Raw genomic sequence first — 19,526 nt, forward strand, 5'->3', positions numbered from 1 at the left:
GCGAAGAGTAACAACAGAATACACCATCCCTATGATCTAAAGAAAACAACAAAAAAAAAAAATATGGAGAGCGAACGCGAAGATGCAGCCGACAAGAGATTTTTTTTTTTTAAATGCATGTGCTAAATGTTACACCCTGGCGCGATTAGAGAAGAACCTCCCCCGTCACCTCCTCCCCCCCCACCCCTGGATATTGGGAAAAGGGGGAGGAGTGCAGCAGAACCGGCCACTTGAAAGTGTCACCTTATTTTCAGATGTCAGGGCGACAGCTGGATTTACTGAGCATTTGAGCAATAGTCCACACACTAAATCATAAAAAAAAAATATATATATATATATATGTACGCCAGCGTGAGGAGAGGGGAGGGCAACGAGTTAATATTTCTTGGCTCCGTCGCGAGCTTGAATAAAAGGCTCGCGCCGACGCGCGGAGGCTAAATTCACACCAAGGCGCGTTTGGTAAAAAAGCACGAAGTGAGGAAAGTTTTTAAAGAAAATAAGATTTTTAACTTTGAGCAGTGCCGGGGGGGGGGGGGGGCACCCCACGACGACCGCCACATTGTTCACGGTTTTACGAAAGCGCAGAACAATAATAATAATAATAATTTTTTTTCTTCACTTTTCCATTGGTGAAATGGTCCCGTGCGTTTTCGCGGAGCTTTTCTACGCCGCGCGCTTTCCTTACTTCAGCGAACCGTGAGCACGTGCACATTTTTCACTCGCTGGTGAACGTTCGACGGGCGCGGGGAAGGAGCCGCAGGCCCAGACTCTCTGCCCCCCCCCCCCCCACCTCTCCCGCTGGTTGTGGTGGCAAGTCTATCCGTTTCTAGTGCACCCCCACCACCCCCGGTGCTGTTTAGACTGGCTGTTACTTTTATTGAAATGATCTGTACGCGTGTAGGTGTTGTCTCAAGAGACCGGGGGCAGCTTTAGTCTATCCTGACCCTGAGACTGTGTGAACAAAAAAAGCAGGATGCTGACGATTGTTAAATGCCTACAAGATTTTTTTTTTTTTTTTTAAATTAATTAAATGACAAGAGAGGAAAAAGATCTGGGATTTGCATTTGTCCTTCGGTGCTTTCTGATGTGCTGATCGCGAGGGTATTTTTCCTGACTCCTCTTTTTCTCCCTCGGCAGATGTGCAGCTCAGAACCCTCGTGCCGCCGGATTCCTGGGTGAAAGTGGCGTCCGTCAGCCCCGTCGCATTACTGCCGGGCGAAAGGAGCAGGGACCCTGTCGGCTGACATTCATCAATCAAAAACCCACTGCAGACTGACCCCTGACAAGCCCGCGAGGGTGGCATCCCCCTTCCCCCCCCAAAAAAAAGAAACACCCATTATATGCCTCATCTTCAAACTTGTCTTCTTTTTTGAAATATTTTGATAGATGTCGACACCTCCAGATGCACCCGAGCACTGATCAGTTCTAACCGGTGCAGGAGATAAGAAACCTTCAGCATTGCAAAGCTGTGACCCCCCCCCCCCCCCCCAATCAGGTTTCTCTTAACGTTCATTAAATACATTATATGATCATGCCTCCCTGGCTCATCTTTTTCCTGGCAGGATTGACTTTCTGTGGGACGCTCTCTGTGTGCCATGGCCTCGACTATGATTACACCTACGATTCCAGTGAGCAGGAGCGAGTTGAGGGTGTAGATTACAAGGATCCCTGTAAAGCTGGTAAGTGACTTTTCAGTCTTTGCAGGCAGATTGATTGTCTTTCCTTGTATTTATGACAGGAGTGGAGACTTTGGGGGGGGGGAGGGGAACTCACCTGCTTCCTCTGTCGCTGAACTTTGGATAATCTCCAGAACTATGCATACTAATTCGTCTCCTTTGTGAGTAATCTCCCGGAAAGCCCGGGGAAAACTAACAAATTGCCCTTCGGAAAAGCACTTGGCTGGAAGTTGTGATTTCGGTGCTAACAGAAGCGTGGGTCGTATAGAAATCATGGGGAGGGGAAGAAGCCCCTGTGAGGCCGGTGAAACAGATTCAGTTTCCTCTACCTTGTTTTAACACCCAGAGTGCTGGATTCCGATATGAGTTAACTCTCCCGTTTCCTGCTTGTTCAGGAAAAGTTAGGAACTTTCGCCTAGGGTTGAATGAAAAGCTGTCTCGGTGCTGGTTTGAGCTAGAGAGTTGCACGGGAACAGAAATCCCACCCATCCCCGTCAGGATCCTCTCCGTCCCCACCCGTCCCCGTCAGGATCCTCTCCGTCCCCACCCATCCCCGCAAGGAATTACCTCCATCCCCGCCCGTCCCCATAAAAAGCAGCAATTACTTCTGACAGGATCATCAATTCCACAGTTCCTTTTGTGTTTGCGCTGCTGTTTTCCTTGTGGAATCTCTTTGGTGGGACCCTTTTTTTGTTTTCTGTTCAGGTAATTAACTTATAAACCCCCTCTTTTACTAAGGCTGACGTGTCCATTATATTATATGGACGAACCCTGCTTCCTAAGCCTTCCATCCCCGTGGGAGTCCCGTTGGCTAGAGGGGGGTCCCCGTGGGAGTCCCATGGGTTAGGGGGGATTCCCGTGGGAACCCCGCGGGACCCGCGGGTTTCCCGCGATCCCCGTTCCCGTGCAGACCTCTAGTTTGAGCTTCTGTCGTCGGCTGTTGACAGGGCACGCTGCATGGTACAGCCTCCCTTCTTTCACATCGTTGCCGCTTTGATTTGTGCTCCTTAACATTGCTTTAGTTTTATTTATGTTTGGTAAGGTTCCTAGCCCAACTTTCAGCTATTCCAGGGTGTAGCAAAATTTGTCCTAATGAAGGCCAGCAAACCCACAGTTGGTGATTCCTTTTTTTGTTGTATCAGTCTGACACCTTTGTCCAGATCAATTTTCTAGTCCAATATGAAAAAATAAAAAAATAAAAAAATGACAGAGATGATGTGGGCTGTGCGCCTCCACTATGTTCTGCCTGTTTTATGCGATGGATGTTGCAATAATCTGTGGATTTAGCTCCCTCATGTGTAGGCTGCTTTTCTGGGGTCTCCTTACGAGTGCAAAAAAAGAAAAACAGTAGAGAAGGTATGGACATCAATGAGATTCATAAGCCCCAATGTCAAAAATTTTAATATTGCACATTAGCTGGCCCAACTGGTCCACATAAACCGCTCATAGTATTACTGTATATTCCATTGTTATGGCAACAAGTATAGGGTTACCATGTGGCTTCAGAAAAAGGAGGAGGGATTGAGACATTCAGGTTTTACTTTGATTGCTTTCAATGGAAGTAAACTCCTTTTTCAAATAGGAGAAAAATTATTAGCCTAATTAATAAGTTAATACAGCAATAGGGATGGGCTGTTGCTGCATGTTAATAAAAACAAAAAGTGAAAAGAAAATACAGACTTTGGGCCTTATTCTTTATATAGCGCCCACAAAAATTGGTGCTGACTAGAAGCCCTTAGTACAATTCTCTAAGGTGAATGTATCTTTTATAGAATCATCCTAAAAGCACTTGTGCATCACATATCTTTTAGGCGCACCCGTTTAAACCAGCTACAACCAGGCCTAAATGCCTGCACCTACGTTGTGTGCAGATCGGGAGTATTCTATAACAGTGTGCATATTTTTTTTTTTTAGGAATGACTATGATCTGCCCAACCCCCCCCCTCACTTCCCATGCCTCCTTTTCAAATTCATGCACATACTTTTTTTTATATAAATTGCACTTTCCAAGTGGTGCATGCAACCTTTATTTAGTGCCAATTAGCGCCAATTATGAGGTGTTAATTGCCAATTATTGGTGTCAATTAAATCAATTAATTAAGTTGTGGGGTACCCGCAAATCACTGATTTGCGCACATCACTTAAGGCTCAATATACAGAATGTCGGGGGGGAGAGGGGGTTGTGTTTTATTGTTTGCCGATAACAGCACACACTTCCCTGATAATGTTTACACAAACTATTGCAAAAGCTATTGCACGTGCGTGTACACGCTTGCACAATCAGGGAAGAGAGAATAATCTTTCCCAAAGAGTGTGCCCTCTATGTAAATAGGGTGCAGTCTTTGCGAATGGGTGAGGAAGCAACAAGGCAGCCGGTCTACTACATCCAATATGGAAAGAAGGCAAGAAACAGACCCAGTGGCATAGCGAAGGTGAGAGGCGGTGACGCCCTTCTCCTTCCCTTGTCTCCACCCCCACTCCTTCCCCGATCCCCCCCTGCCATACACATGCCCCCTTCCCTTCCCCGTATCTCTAGTTGTTGACCGTCATGAGCAACAAGAACTTCAGCATGTTCTTTGCAACCTCATTGGCTCTCCCTCTGACGTCACTTCCTATGCGGGGCACCCAGAAGCGATGTCAGTGGGAGAGACAACGCGGTCGCGAGGAGCACATTGAAGTTGTTGCGCGTGGCGGTGAGGGGAAGAGGCGAGGGGTGGAGAGGAGGAGAGGTGCCGGTGCCCCCACCAACATGGCACCCGGGGCGGACCCCCCCGTCCCCCTTACCACGCCACTGAACAGACCATAAGAGGAAAAGTAGCTTCGATCAATGCTCCCAGGAATCAGTGTCCGATGTGGTCATGTTATGCTAACCAGGCTGCGTCAGGGGCATGCAACCAGCTGGTGACACACAACAACTTCCACAAGTATTGCAAGAATTGCAGATAACAAAAGCATAGAACAACTTCTGTGAAAATTACTGACCTATCCAGGAGCTGTTAGTGCAATGAGAGCCGCTCCCAACCAGATAGGTGAGGCTCAGTGATTAAACCTGCTGGACAGGTGAGTGATTGTCACAGAAATTGTTTTTGTGCTTTTGTTATCTGCAGTTCTTGAAATACTAGTGAAAGTTGTGTGACATCAGCTGGCTGTATGCCCCCGATGCAGCCTAGTTGGCGAAACATGTCCACGTCGAGCACTGATTCTTGGGAGCTTTGATTTAAAGCGACTTTTCTTCATATGGTCTGCTTCTTGTCTTCCTTCCACCTTTGCAAATGGTGCCCACTATTTGGTAAAAAGGAACATCACACTGTTTGCAAAGAGAACATGTTCTTAACGATAAAATGGTCAAGAAAAGCAGACGAAAATGAAAATTCTCATAAATAACATGAGAAATGATATGAAATGAAAATTTTCTGTCTGCCCATCCCAAGCAATTAACATGCATTAAAAGTTAACGTAGTGCCTTAGAAGTTAACGCATGGTAATTTTTGCATTAATGCTAAGGTGGAACATGGAGGATAGAATGCTTTGCAGTTAACATATAGGAAGTTACTGCATGTTAACTGTTAACAGACAGGGCTAGCCCAAGAATTAGGCAAGACTAGTCAAGTGCTTAGGGCAGCAGCTTCTTGTGGGGGGTAGCAAAAATCAGCTGCAGTCAAACCAACACAATAAATGTTTTATAGAATGTTTCTGTTGTGATCATGGTTGATGAGTTTAATTATCAAAATCTTGAGGGGATGTGCAGTCTAGGAGCATGAAAATTAATTGAGGGGATGGTGATGTAAAGCCTAGTCTTTCTGCTACCAGTGCACTGGTTCTGTTAACATGGCACAGTTAGCCCCACCTGAATAGCTGTGGCTAAAAGCATTGTGTTGTCTGCCATTTAGTTAGGGGCAGTTCTATAAGGGTCTTCCAAATTTGATCATGAATTCTATAACCGTATCTGCGTATAGAATAGGCCATAAGTCTGCTGTGATGCCATGTTAAAGGCAGGCATAAATGCTGCATTTTAAAATGTAACTACATCACCACACACCAGCACGCGCACTACGCGCAAGCCAAAACCTCCTGCTGGGAATACCCTCCTTCAGATACATCAGATACAAAAGTGTCAGCAAAAGAATGCTCTCAGTGATTGCTCCAAGGTGGTGGAGCACCCTTCCTAAGGAACTAAAAAAGAACACCGGAAAGTTCAAGAAAGGGATGAAGACTATCCTCTTCACAGAATACTATAGCCAATAACGCAACAAAGAGGAGATAGTTGGCTAGTCCCCTCTAAGAACATCTATAGGATAAACACAATGTGGATAGAGGATAAAATAATCATAGCACAGATAATCAGATTTATTAGGAAGTTAAGTACTTCCAAGATGAACATAGATCACGATACAAACACTAAGCACGAATTGAAATAGGAGTAGTATGAACACAGTAATGATACTAAATATGGATGTATATATGTATATACAGTATATGTGTGTATAAAAAGGTATAATATGAATAAATATATAATCTATTTTATATAGGTATGTATAAGCAGTTAGATTGATTATATATTATAGGTGGAAATAAGAAAGAGAAAGAGGATTGATTATGGTTTAAGAGGGCTGTAAGGAGAACCAACTCTGTATTGTTACACCTTTACAAAAGCACAAGTATTGATTAAGATTCAATAATGTATTGATTATGGTTTAAATAGTGTCTACTGAAACCATCCCAGAAAACGCAATTATTGGTATTGTAACACCTTTACAGAAGCTCATGCATTGTAACACCATTACAAAGCTCATATAAACCACTCTGAATTGACTCCCCCAGCCATTAGCAGTGGTACAGAAGCTTTCAATAAACAATAATATTCTATAGGTTCCCATGTTCTGTCTATGTGTCTGCCCACTTACAGTTCTGCACTTTGAAGTTGTACATTAAGTATGTTGAATACTGCTTAGTACCCCACTGACACCTGAATGTTACATTCACGCATGCGAGAGCTAGGATTTTATAACCTTAGAGATCAATATTCAAAGCAATTTAACTGGCTAGAAATGGCTCCTGGCCAGTTAAATTGCTTGTTGAGGGCTAACCGGTCATTTTCTGTGGCACTTAACCGATTAGTGCCACTGAAAATGACCGATTGGTACCTAAAATATAGATGGCAATTTTGGAGGCATTCCAGTGGGTGGAATCAACACTTGGCACATAACTGGCCAAGTCTTTTAAGCAGGGACCGTCTCTTGTGTGTTGAATGTACAGCACCCCTGCGGTGCACCTGGTAGCGCAATAGAAATAATAAATAGAAGTAGTAAGGTAACCTCATAAATAGTACCACAAAAAAAATCAGTCCTACCTTTATACAGTGCCTCGCACCTGGTTAAGTGCTGAATATAGCACTTAACCATTTATGGTGTAGCTGGTCCTAGAAACCCAGAAATTCAGTGCTGGAGTCTAGACATAGCCTGGCATTGAATTTCTGGGCAAAACGCTATTAGTGGTCAGCAAAATGTTGAGTGCCACTGGCTGAATATTAACCCCTTTGTGTGCAAATGATGCTTTACTTACCCTTTCTCTGCCTTAATGGAATGATAAAATGTTGGTTACAACCCTACAATTAACACACAGGCTTTGCAGTTGCCTATAGTAACTGAAGATCTCACCACACCTCAGTGAACAGGCCCTTTAACGAAAGGAATAGTATTTCATGATAAGAGAACATGCACCCTCTTGCATATCTTGAAAACACCCATGGTGACGGTGGTAATTAGAAAGGGGTTGTTCTAGACTGGAAGCTATGCTCTTTCCATTCCATTGAGAAGACAGCACATATTTTCCTTGGAGAGCAAAATCAAAGAGTAAATTCCTGAATATTCCCCAGTTAGGTCAACTAGGTTAGACTGTTTCGTCTAAGGCAGCTTTGCCTCTCACCCAACCGGCTTCCAGGCAAAACGAGACAGAATCTGAGAAAGGAATCCTGTTGTATCAGGTGCGGGCCTGGGCAAGGGAGAAGATGTAGTCTCCTACATATAGGGAGATCCTTGGGAGGATATACAGTAAACAGATCTGAGTAAAAATATTGCTATTTCCATCAGATCTTCAGCCATGGAGAGACATCGCGCAGTTGGAGAGGTCAAAGCAGAAGGGGACATTGGGGACGAGAGGCCATGAACAACAATAACAATTTATTATTTTTATATCGCTACCAGGCACACACAAAGCTGTACATTGGACATGCAAGAGACAGCCCATGCTCAAAAGAGCTTACAATCTAATTATGACAGACACAAAGGACAAAAGGGGGTCAGAACATAGTACTCATGTAGGGAATTAGAGGGGGGTGATGAAGAAAGCTTATGGTTGGGGTATATCATGGATACCCTGTAATCTTTAAAAGTTAGTAGCTAAAGTTGTGATCAAAAGCAGTAGGGGGCTGGGGCCAGTGGTGTAGCGAGGGTAAGTGGTGCCCCTCCTCCACCTGCTCCTTCCCGACTTCCCCCATCATGCATTTGTCCCCTTCCCTTCCCCCTTACCTTTCTAATTTTCCAGGCAAGATCAACAGCACGGACTTGCTGCCTGTGTGTGTTGGCTATCTCTGTGATGTCACTTCCTAGGTGCGGGGCCCGGAAGTGACATCAGAGAGGTGACACCGACACGGGCAGCAAGCTTGTGATACTGCTTGCACCGGGAAAATTAAAGAGGTACAAGGGAAGGGGCACATGCGGGTGGCGGTGGAGGGGGGCAGGAAGGAGGGAGGGGGCAGAGAAAAGGACAGGTGCCTGCGTCCTTTACAAAGACTGTGCTCAGGGTGGACCACCCCCACACCTCTTTTACTACATCAGTGGCTGGGGCCCTTGTAGCCACACTGTATCTCAAGCATTGCCCTTCCTGCTGTTCTGTTCTCTCATGTAACATAATCACTAAGCAGGTTTGTTTTCCCTTTGCATCTTCTTTGCCTCTCATATGCACATTATTTTCACTAAAGTGGCAGCTTTAATTACTAACCCCCCCCCCCTTTTACAAAACCACACTAGAGGTTTTTAGCACTGGTCGGCACGCTGAATTTTCTGCGCAGCTCCGATGCTCATAGGAACCCTATGACCGTCAGAGCAGCACAGAGCATTCAGCGTGTTGGCCGGTGCTAAAAACCTCTTTTGTGGTTTTGTAAAAGAGGGTATATGTAGTGGTTATTTTTTATTTAAAGCCTCTTTTATAACAGACTCCAAGTTATTGCTGCATTACCGTAACTCTTTTTTTTTATAGTTTGTTGTTTACTCGCTGTATTTATCATTTTTTTTGTTGTCTGAAATTTTAAATTCTAGTGTACGTCACCTTGGGCAGAATTATGTAAAGGCGATTTACACATTATTAGATTATTCAGTATTAAATCAAATTAAATGTCTCAAGATATGGTTGACCTAAAAATGGTGGAAGTGGATAATAAATAGCAATAAATAGAAAAACTCCACTTGTTAATGTAGGAGCACTATCCACAATGGAAGAAAAAGCCTCAGGTATTATTGCGGCAGAGCAAAAAATACTCAAACCTCCTCCACCCACATCATTGGCAAAAAACTTCCGAAGGGAATGTGCAAAAACCCCTACTCTATTTTTGCAGGTCTTGATTCATTAGCTACTTCTTATCTAATTGTGAAGATGTAAGTGATACAACGTGTAAGCCGTTTCACGGTGTGTGACCATTTCTTCAGGGCTTTGTCAAAAGTCACTTCCCCACATTTATCTGTGAGCACAAACACAAACAGTTGTCTTATGTACCTCTTTATGCTATCTCAAGAAGTGCCGGATGTAACCCGCTGTGATACTCACTGCGTAGCCTGCTATTCTGCTCCTGCCAGCGTCTTGTCGCTGTAGTGGTTTTCTAACTCCATTTTATCAAGAACATCGCCAATCAATCTGCCCCACGTTACTCCCGTGGGGGACGTTGGCTGCTCTTCTCTGATTGTATCAAATGAGCATGTGTTTTGGCTTCCAGCCTATTGTTATAAAGAAGGAACATTCAAATTTTATCACATAAATAAAAACAATGTCTCACAGAGATGTTCAACCTTGGGTACCATAGGTGACTTCTCAGGCTTTTGTAGATCACAGGTTTTTATAAGGGTTTTTTTTTTTTTAGCAGGATATAGTTAAAAATTAGTTATCTTCAGTGAAGATTTATGGCTGGATATGGGTCTTTGAGAGCTGGCTTCCTGAATGTCAAAGGCTGATTGTCAGAGCTTTTGTGTTGAAATAGTGTGATCTTGTTGACTGCTGAGAGAGGTTAATGGATTTGTCAAATGTACAGGGTAGCCACTCGTAGTGCATTACCATCCAAACCGTATAAGGCATCCTCGTTGGCAACGACTCTTGACTTGGAAATGTAAGAAACCATGAGAAAGAATCTACCGAGTCTGATTTTCACATTTGTGTTTTCTCTTTAGTTTCCCTGCTTCCTCCTCTGTATTGAGAATAATGCTCTCGTTGAAAGGGAACTGCTCTCCAGGGTATCGTGGATTTAAAAAGCAGTAGGGCTCCAGTTAGTCATATATTCTTGAATGGGCTGCACATTCCACACAGTTCTGTTGTGCAGAGTTTGAGCTTTGGAAATGAGAAAGAGCTGTCTAATGTTGATGGCATGGTAAAATTATCTCTGATAGTTTAGCACACCATGTTAAAAAAAAAATGATAAAGCCCTCATTAATGCAATAAGCTGATAGTCAGTAAGTTTGTCAGTTAAAGTATAATGAAAGCCATGGCATAGTGAGGTGAGTGGCGCTCCTCCCTGCCCCCCCACCCGCCGCACGCATGTGCTCCCCTTCCCTGTACCTCTTTAATTTTCCAGGCATCATGAACTTGCTGCCCGCGTCATGTCGGCTCTTCCTCTTAGGTTATTAATTAGGCGCGGGACCCGGAAGTGACGTCAGAGAGAGCCGACACACCGACGTGGGCGGCAAGTTTGTGATTCTGCTCGCGCCAGAAAAATTAAAGAGGTACGAGGGAAGAGGCGCACGCATGTGACAAGGGATGGGGGGGGTCAGTAAGGAGCAGGAGGGTGGAGAGGAGGACAGGTGTTTGTACGCCCACCAAGATGGTGCCCTGGGTGGACCGCCCCCCCAACCCCTCTTACTATACCACTGTTGAAAGCCATTATAGTATACCCCTGCGAATTCGTGGTTCAGAATTCGCGGACTCAGTCATTCACCATTTTGTCCCATGGAGCAGCCAATAGCTGGAAAGTTCACATCTTCCCAACCAATCCTGACGGAAGGAGAACCGCGAACCGTGCGAGGTGAGAGGGCGTGCCGGAGTCACAGAGGAGGAGGAGGAGGGGGGCGTGCCGAAAGCGCGAAGTTTAGGTCACTGGCCGCGAGGAGGGGATGCGACTGCAAGCGCTTCCTGTTGGACAACTGGCTGCTCATACTTTAAACCACGTCCGATATTCGCGGTTTTCCCAAATCCGCGGGTATTTCAAGAACGTAACCCCTGCAGATTTTGGGGGGAGTCCTGTACACAGTTTGGCCCTGATTCTAAAAATGATGCCTACAGTTAGGTGCCTACATTGGCCTAGCTCAGGGGTGTCCAATGTCGGTCCTCGAGGGCCGCAATCCAGTCGGGTTTTCAGGATTTCCCCAATGAATATGCATGAGATCTATTAGCATGCAATGAAAGCAGTGCATGCAAATAGATCTCATGCATATTCATTGGGGAAATCCTGAAAACCCGACTGGATTGCGGCCCTTGAGGACCGACATTGGACACCCCTGGCCTAGCTGATCTAGGTGTTTATCTTCATTTTCTTAATTGGTACCATTAATTGAAAGTGCCGTTAAAATCAATTTAAAAAAACATTAAAAATTAATTAACTGGTAGGCACCTAACTGGTCCTTGAGGCAGATGAATTGAAACCCAATACCATGTCAGACTCAATAGGCAGTGGGTGCATACATTTAAGACACTCAGATTTTATTTTATTTTTTTTAGAAAATCAGGCCCACTGCATTTACTGCATTAGCTTTTTTTACTGCATTTTTTTTACTGCATTTTTTTACTGCATTTACTGCATTACTGCATTTTTTTAGAAAATCAGGCCCACTGCATTGATATACTGCCTCTCCCAGTAAGCTACAAAACATGAGGGGCCTGGACTTAAGCTGGATTTTGTTGGGATGGGGGATCAACTGAAGATGGGAGGAGGGTTTTGTTGGTGTTGGGGGAGGACAGAGTTCTTAGGGCAGCCATGTACCACAATTTAGAAGAATTTGTAAACATTTGTTAACATGTGGCAGAGGGGTGTACAGGGTCACACGCCCCTTTACATCAAACAGCTCTGCCAGAAATGCTCAGTTTTCCTGGCAACAGCAACTCGAGTAAAATTCCCACATCATATATGTACCAAATAGCTGTACTTTGGAACTGGGACACATACCAGAGTTTAGTGAGTGCTGTGGAAAATTTTAGAAATCGGCTCTTAAGAAAGAAATAAATTACACACTTAAATGTGGTTTTCTTTTCTTTCCAAAGAGCATTTTAGGTTGTTGTAAACCGCATAAGTAGGTCTTGCATATTTCACAGACATATGCAATCTACCGATGGTGAAATCAATTGTGTCAAACGCAGATTCTCTTGCTTAAGTCATGACACCCAGTTAAAAAAAAACAACATTGAGCTCAAAATTATAGACATTGCAACGGCAGTGATATCATACATGGATTAGTAGCTTGTATGCAGTAGACCATTTCGTTTTATCATATACAGGGTACACATGTCGGAGAAAAAGCTGTTTAGGTATGTTTAAAAAAAAAAACTGCAACAAACTTTAGCAGAGCATCCTGATGTACTGAAAAAGTTGTCTTATTTTGTGTCTACGGGAAGAAATAAAGATCAATGAATGAACCTTGTTTTACTGGACTAACAACACATGTATGACTAGTTTCTGTCTATGGGAAAATGTGTTGGACATTTGGCTAGAGAGAATATCTAATGTTCCCCTTTCTGCTCACTCTTAGCTTCTAATGATCAAGATCCAGGGGGCACATACAGCATGGAAAATTGATTTGCAGCTTCTCACTACTGTGAAAACCTTTATATTATTCCAAGAAACAGCAACTTGAGCTTCACATTTTGTCAGTGGGTGGATATTATGTGGCAGAAACAAAACCTGCCTTTCACTTGACTGCCCTGCTGGAGAATCACTGCATGTGGCTTTTCCCCGAGCACAAACATTTAGAACTTGATGTATAGACAGAAGCATTGGTGTCAGATGCAGGGCTGTCCTTGGGGGAGGGGAGGAGGGAATTGGTGTGATAAATCAATGTCCTGCATCCTTATGGTAGATCCACCTCTGCAATGGATGCAGAACTTATGCATGGTGCCCTCTTCCCCCTTCCCCCTTCCCATCCTCCTTTTTGCAGGCACGGGGCATAAGAGACTGGTATCCTTTACCTGCTGGTGCCAACTCTGTAACTTCATGAATTAGGAAGGGAGGGATGGAGACTAAGAGACAGAGAGAGATGCCATTGTTATTTCTCTCTCTTGCTTTTATCCCCCTATGTCTTTCTTCTCCTTTCCCAAAGCTCCTTTTATCATATTCATAAATTGTTATGATAAAATCTGAACATGGCAAAGGAACACATGTGGCAGGCTTAGGAATTGTGAGGCCCTTGTGGGGTTGCTCGGCGGCCCAGTATATCTTCCTGTCTTTGAATCCCCATCCTACCTTAAAATGTGCACTTCTCAATAGATGGGTCAGGTCAGTGGCAGTGATTTGCATAAGATGTCTGCTGCTGACCCCAGAGCCTCTTTTTTGCCTCTTATGATATAACTTCCTGCTTCTGCTTGGGCTGAGCCAACGTGTCTAGCCCTAAGCTTCCCAGCTCTGTTCTTTGACTGAAGAAGCGCTTGCCTTTCGAATTCTTGGCTGAAGCCATCAAATCTATCGTCGATCTCAGGGCAAAATTAATTCATCAAGGGCCCCTAGGCACACAAGTACACCGAGCCCCCTGCCCCACCCCACCCCACCATGCGCCCAGGCAGAAACAGGAAGCTGCGTCAGAGGGAAGTTTTGGGCAAGCAGCACCGCTTGCACAATTACAGTTCCCGTTGCCTTTCTTACCCGTATTGCTTGCTTGTCTTACTTTCCGTTGATGGGGGTGGGGGTGGGGGTGGGGCATGTTGCCGATCGATGCTGGAAGGGCCCATCGATGTTTGGAAAAAACAATGTTGATGCCCTCCTTCATCAGGCCCCCCTGACCATTTCGGGCCCTAGGCATGTGCCTACTTGGCCTATTGGTTAATCCTGCCCTAGTCGGTCTACCCCAGCATTGAGAGTGCAGAGTGACCACTCTCCCGGGCCCAGGATTTGGTGACTGAGAAAGTCTGCTTGCACATTTTCCATGGTGGCCACATGCACTGCAGAAAGAGCCAGAAGGTGCACTTCTGCCCACCGGAACAGCATCTGAGCCTCCAGATTCATGGGAGCATTTCTGGTGCCATCCTGCCAGTTCATGTACGCAACTACTGTGGCATTGTTTGAAAACACCCTTACAGCTTTGCCTTCTAGGGTGTTTTGAAGAACTCTCAGCACCAACTTAAGGCCCATAGCTCTAGATGGTTTATCAACCAGCCCTTCTGATAAAGAGTTCACTGGCCTTGGATGGACCGATCCATGCAATGAGCTTCCCAGCCCGAGAGAATCGCATCGGTCATAAGAGTAATCCATTCTGTGACTTGACAGCTCCCCTGGTTCCATCTAGGGAAGGGACATCTGTAGGGAATGACACTACCGGGACCACCAGGACAATAGAGACTGCTGTAGAGGTCGCATGTCATGCTCTGGCCCTGGGCACTACTTCTAAGGAGATCACCATGGCCCCCAACACCTGAAGACACTCCCAAGCAGTGGGGCTTGGGAGCACCAAAAGATGTATGATTTGTTTCTGGAGCTTCTGTTTGTATGGCTTGGGAAGAAAAACATTTCCTTGGAGCATGTCTAATCAAACTCCCAGATATTCCTACATCTGAGATTGGGTTATCTGGCTCTTATTGAAATTGACAATCTAGCCCAAGTGCTTCAGAAAAGACACCACAATCCCCATCATCTGCTCGCACTCCAGTCTGGATGGAGTTCTGATCAACCAATCAACTAGATAGGGATGAACTTAGACCCACTAAATCACTATATCTAAGGATCAGGGCCAGTTTATACCAACTTTACACTCAATATCAGAACCCTATATGAAAAATGATCTATGCTCTGCAACACTACAAGTCCTTAATCGTATACACATTCATCCATGCAGTCAACCACACAAAGAGGACACAACAAGGAAAAAGAAAAAGAAGTGGAGAAAAAGGCCTCAGTTCAGCTTCATTTGGCCAAAAAAACTCCACTCCTTCAATAACTTCTCCTGCATGAAAACAAAAAATGTCTCTAAGAAAAAAGCAACTAAAGTAGCCTGCAAAGCAGTGTCAATAAGCACGCCTCCAAAAAGAAGATGATGATATCAGTGGGTAAATCGAGCAAAGGCACAGCGATCCAGCTCATAACATCAGACGCAAAAACTAGTAAAGAACTTAGCTACTACTGGCTATTTCACCAAAGCCGGGCAGCCACTGCACCCAATGGGGAACCCTCCGTTTCGCATCGTCTCGCTGCATCAGGGGTGATAATTCCACTGCTTCACATCCGAGTGTTCCAGACCCACCGTGCTCCTCAAACTCTCACACCACTTCACCACTCACTGCTCGCGCAAAGACACTCCTTTTTCTCCACTTCTTTTTCTTTTTCCTTGTTGTGTCCCCTTTGTGAGGTTGACTGCATGGATGAATGTGTATACGATTAAGGCCTTGTAGTGTTGCAGAGCATAGATCATTTTTCATATAGGGTTCTGATATTGAGTGTAAAGTTGGGATGAACTTAGACCCCCATTCTGATGTTGCTACCACCACCATCACTTTGGTGAAGGTGAGGATGCCATTGCCAACCCAAAAGGTAGGGCTGCAAACTGGAAATGCTACTGAAGAACATGAAATCTTAGGTACTTCCGGTGACCCGAGAAGATAGGAATTTGGAGATAAGCCTCTGTTAAATCCAGAGAAGCCAGAAATTCTCCTGGAGCCACTGCTACGAGGACTGAACACACTATCTCTATGCGAAAGTGTGGAATCCGCAGAAAAGCATTGACCATTTTGAGATTCAGGATGGGTCTCCAGGCCTCTGAACCTTTCTTTGGCACAATGAAGTATAAGGAGTATCTGCCTAAGCCTGATTTGCTTTGGGAACTATAGGTTGAATATCCAAGAGATGCTGCCGAGTTGCCTGGTCCTTTAGTGATTTCTCTGGCCTTCCTACAGGAAAGTCCCAAAACAAATTCAGTGGGAGTCTATCTTGTGTCACTCCAGCATGATGTCCAATACCCATTGTTCTGAGGAAATCTGTTCCCATTCCTGAAGGAGCTCCGACAACTGTCCTCCAATGTGAGGAAGTGCGGCAGAAGCCCTGGCGTCATTGGGACTTATTGGAGGCGGTGCTGATGTGAGAACTTGAAGCCTGCTGGTGCCTAGGGTTGTTATAGCATTGTCTGTAGCCCTGGGAATATCTCGGACAAAAATTGCTGTGACCTCTCCCGGGGCACATTGAGACTTATTATCCAGGAGGGACTTAGGATGCCATAAGGTCATCGAGCCCTTTTCCAAAGAGCAGTTGATACTTGAAAGGGAGTCTACTGAGAGTTGCCTTTGAGGCCGAATCTCCAGCCCAGTGGCAAATCCAGAGTGTTCTGCGAGTTGATACAACATAAGCTGAAACCTTGCCTAGAACCCTTAAGAGATCATATAAGGCACTAGCTGATGCCCCGGCGTTGCACGGGTATTTAATTATAGCAATAACACTGTAAATGGATTCAAATAAAGATACTTTATAATGGTGAATGAAATTATTTTTTTACAGCTTTATAAAAAGTACAATATTCAAATTATAATGTGAAATATTTGACAAAATGAATACAATACAACTAACACAAAACTTGATTATAAACAACATTTTTAGTTTCACCTCCAGGAGCAAGAACATATAAATTCTTGGGTGAAGAGACCCCCAGAACATATCACCCCAGTTAGTGAGGGATCTGCATACCAAGTTTCGTTCAAATCGGTCAAGCCATTTTTGAATTACTGTGAGAATGGCAGCGTTTTACATTTTTTCCATTGACATGAATGGGTGAAATATGATGTTCTGTTTGTAGCTCCGCCCACATGTGCAGGTGGGCCACGAGACCCCCAGAACATATCACCCCAGGTAGTGAGCGATCTGCATACCAAGTTTCGTTCAAATCGGTCAAGCCATTTTTGAATTACTGTGAGAATGGCAGCGTTTTACATTTTTTCCATTGACATGAATGGGTGAAATCTGATGTTCTGTTTGTAGCTCCGCCCACGTGTGCAGGTGGGCCGCGAGACCCCCAGAACATATCACCCCAGGTAGTTGGAATTACTGTGAGAATGGCAGCTTTTTACATTTTTTCCATTGACATGAATGGGTGAAATCTGATTTTCTGTTTGTAGCTCCGCCCACGTGTGCAGGTGGGCCGCGAGACCCCCAGAACATATCACCCCAGGTAGTGAGGGATTTGCATACCAAGTTTCGGTCAAATCGGTCAAGCCGTTTTTGAGTTACTGTGAGAATGGCAGCTCTTTACATTTTTTCCATTGACATGAATGGGTGAAATCAGATTTTCTGTTTGTAGCTCCACCCACGTGTGCAGGTGGGCAGCGAGACCCCCAGAACATATCACCCCAGATAGTGATGGATCTGCATATCAAGTTTCGTTCAAATCGGTCCCACAGCTTTTTACATTTTTCCCATTGACTTGAATGGGTGAAATCAGATTTTCTGTTTGTAGCTCCGCTCACGTGTGCAGGTGGGCCTCGAGACCCCCAGAACATATCACCCCAGGTAGTGAGGATCTGCATACCAAGTTTCGTTCAAATCGGTCCCACAGCTTTTTACATTTTTTCCATTGACTTGAGTGGGTGAAATCTGATTTTCTGTTTGTAGCTCCGCCCACGTGTACAGGTGGGCCGCGAGATCCCCCAGAACATATCACCCCAGGTAGTGAGGGATCTGCATACCAAGTTTCGTCCAAATTGGTCACAGTGAGAATGGCAGCTTTTTACATTTTTTCCATTGACATGAATGGGTGAAATCTGATTTTCTGTTTGTAGCTCCGCCCACATGTGCAGGAGGGCCGCGAGACCCCCAGAACATATCACCCCAGGTAGTGAGGGATCTGCATACCAAGTTTCTTCCAAATTGGTCACAGTGAGAATGGCAGCTTTTTACATTTTTTCCATTGACATGAATGGGTGAAATCTGATTTTCTGTTTGTAGCTCCGCCCAGGTGTGGAGGTTGGCCGCGATACCCCCAGAACATATCACCCCAGGTAGTGAGGGATCTGCATACCAAGTTTCGTTCAAATCGGGCAAGCCGTTTTTGCGTTGGCAGCTGTTTTACATTTTTTCCATTGACATGAATGGGTGAAATCTGATTTTATGTTTGTAGCTCCGCCCACATGTGCAGGTGGGCCGTGAGACCCCCAGAACATATCACCCCAGGTAGTGAGGGATCGGCATACCAAGTTTCGTTCAAATCGGGCAAGCCGTTTTTGCGTTGGCAGCTGTTTTACATTTTTTCCATTGACATGAATGGGTGAAATCTGATTTTATGTTTGTAGCTCCGCCCACATGTGCAGGTGGGCCGTGAGACCCCCAGAACATATCACCCCAGGTAGTGAGGGATCGGCATACCAAGTTTCGTTCAAATCGGGCAAGCCGTTTTTGCGTTGGCAGCTCTTTACATTTTTTCCATTGACATGAATGGGTGAAATCCGATTATCTGTTTGTAGCTCCGCCCACATGTGCAGGTGGGCCGCGAGACCCCCAGAACATATCATCCCGGGTAGTGAGGGATCTGCATACCAAGTTTCGTTCAAATCGGTCAAGCCGTTTTTGCGTGATCGCGGCACATACATACATACATCCGATTTTATATATATAGATTTATGACATAATCCACCCCCTTGAGCACCAGCTGGGGACAGACGTCTTCTTCCACTAGAGGATCTTGGCACAACCTTGTTTGACAAGCATGTGCTGCAAAAGAGGCAGGTGCTGCAGCCTTAATACACTTAAAAAGCTTCTTCAAAACCATGTCCACCCTGCAGTCCAGAGAATCTTTCAGCATTACACCTCCTTCAATCGGATGGGCAGTGCACTTGGTCACCTAAGCCACCGCCAAATCCACCTTCAGCTGATCAAATAGCTACTGAAATTCCAGCGCCATAGGATAATTACTCTAAAGGAACTTTCTCTAACCAGAGCTGTGAGAGCTGGATGTATCAGAAACAAGGAGATGTCAGAGCGTTACTACTACTACTATTAATTATTTCTATAGTGCTACCAGATTCATGCAGCGCTGCACAGAGTCACAACGAATAAGAAAACAGTCCCTGCTTGAAAGAGCTTACAATCTAAACAGGTAAGACAAACACGACTCATGACTGTACATTGAGATGTGGAGGACTGAGCCTCCAACTTCAGTGCCTTTATAGTGTCTACTATTAAATGATGAACAAAGGCTGATTTAAACAGTTGGCGGACAGAGGGATCATCACCCACATCATGGCTTTCCAAGACATCTTGGCTAACGGTGCCGCAAAAAGTATCAATGTCATCAGAGTGAATACAGTATCTAAGGTATCAGAACACCAATTAAGGCAGTTTGGGTCCATAATGACAGGGGCACTACGGATCTGAGCAGTGACCTCTGCAAAGAAAGGCCCTGGCTTAGAAAGGCCCTG

The 19,526-nt window shown here is 44.9% G+C and overlaps 1 protein-coding gene across 1 annotated transcript in view; it reads left to right on the top strand.

The window, feature by feature from the left end:
- The first annotated feature begins 378 nt into the window (after positions 1-378).
- The window catches only part of TLL1 (tolloid like 1), a 414,583-nt gene continuing 395,435 nt past the window's right edge, over positions 379-19,526 (top strand). Inside the window, 2 exon segments of the mRNA XM_033941915.1 lie at positions 379-474; positions 1,138-1,679. Of these exon segments, the coding sequence (XP_033797806.1) occupies positions 1,526-1,679 (154 nt within the window). The 5' untranslated portion in view covers positions 379-474; positions 1,138-1,525.

This window comes from Geotrypetes seraphini, chromosome 1 (genome assembly GCF_902459505.1).
Source record: "Geotrypetes seraphini chromosome 1, aGeoSer1.1, whole genome shotgun sequence".
Taxonomy (NCBI): domain Eukaryota; kingdom Metazoa; phylum Chordata; class Amphibia; order Gymnophiona; family Dermophiidae; genus Geotrypetes; species Geotrypetes seraphini.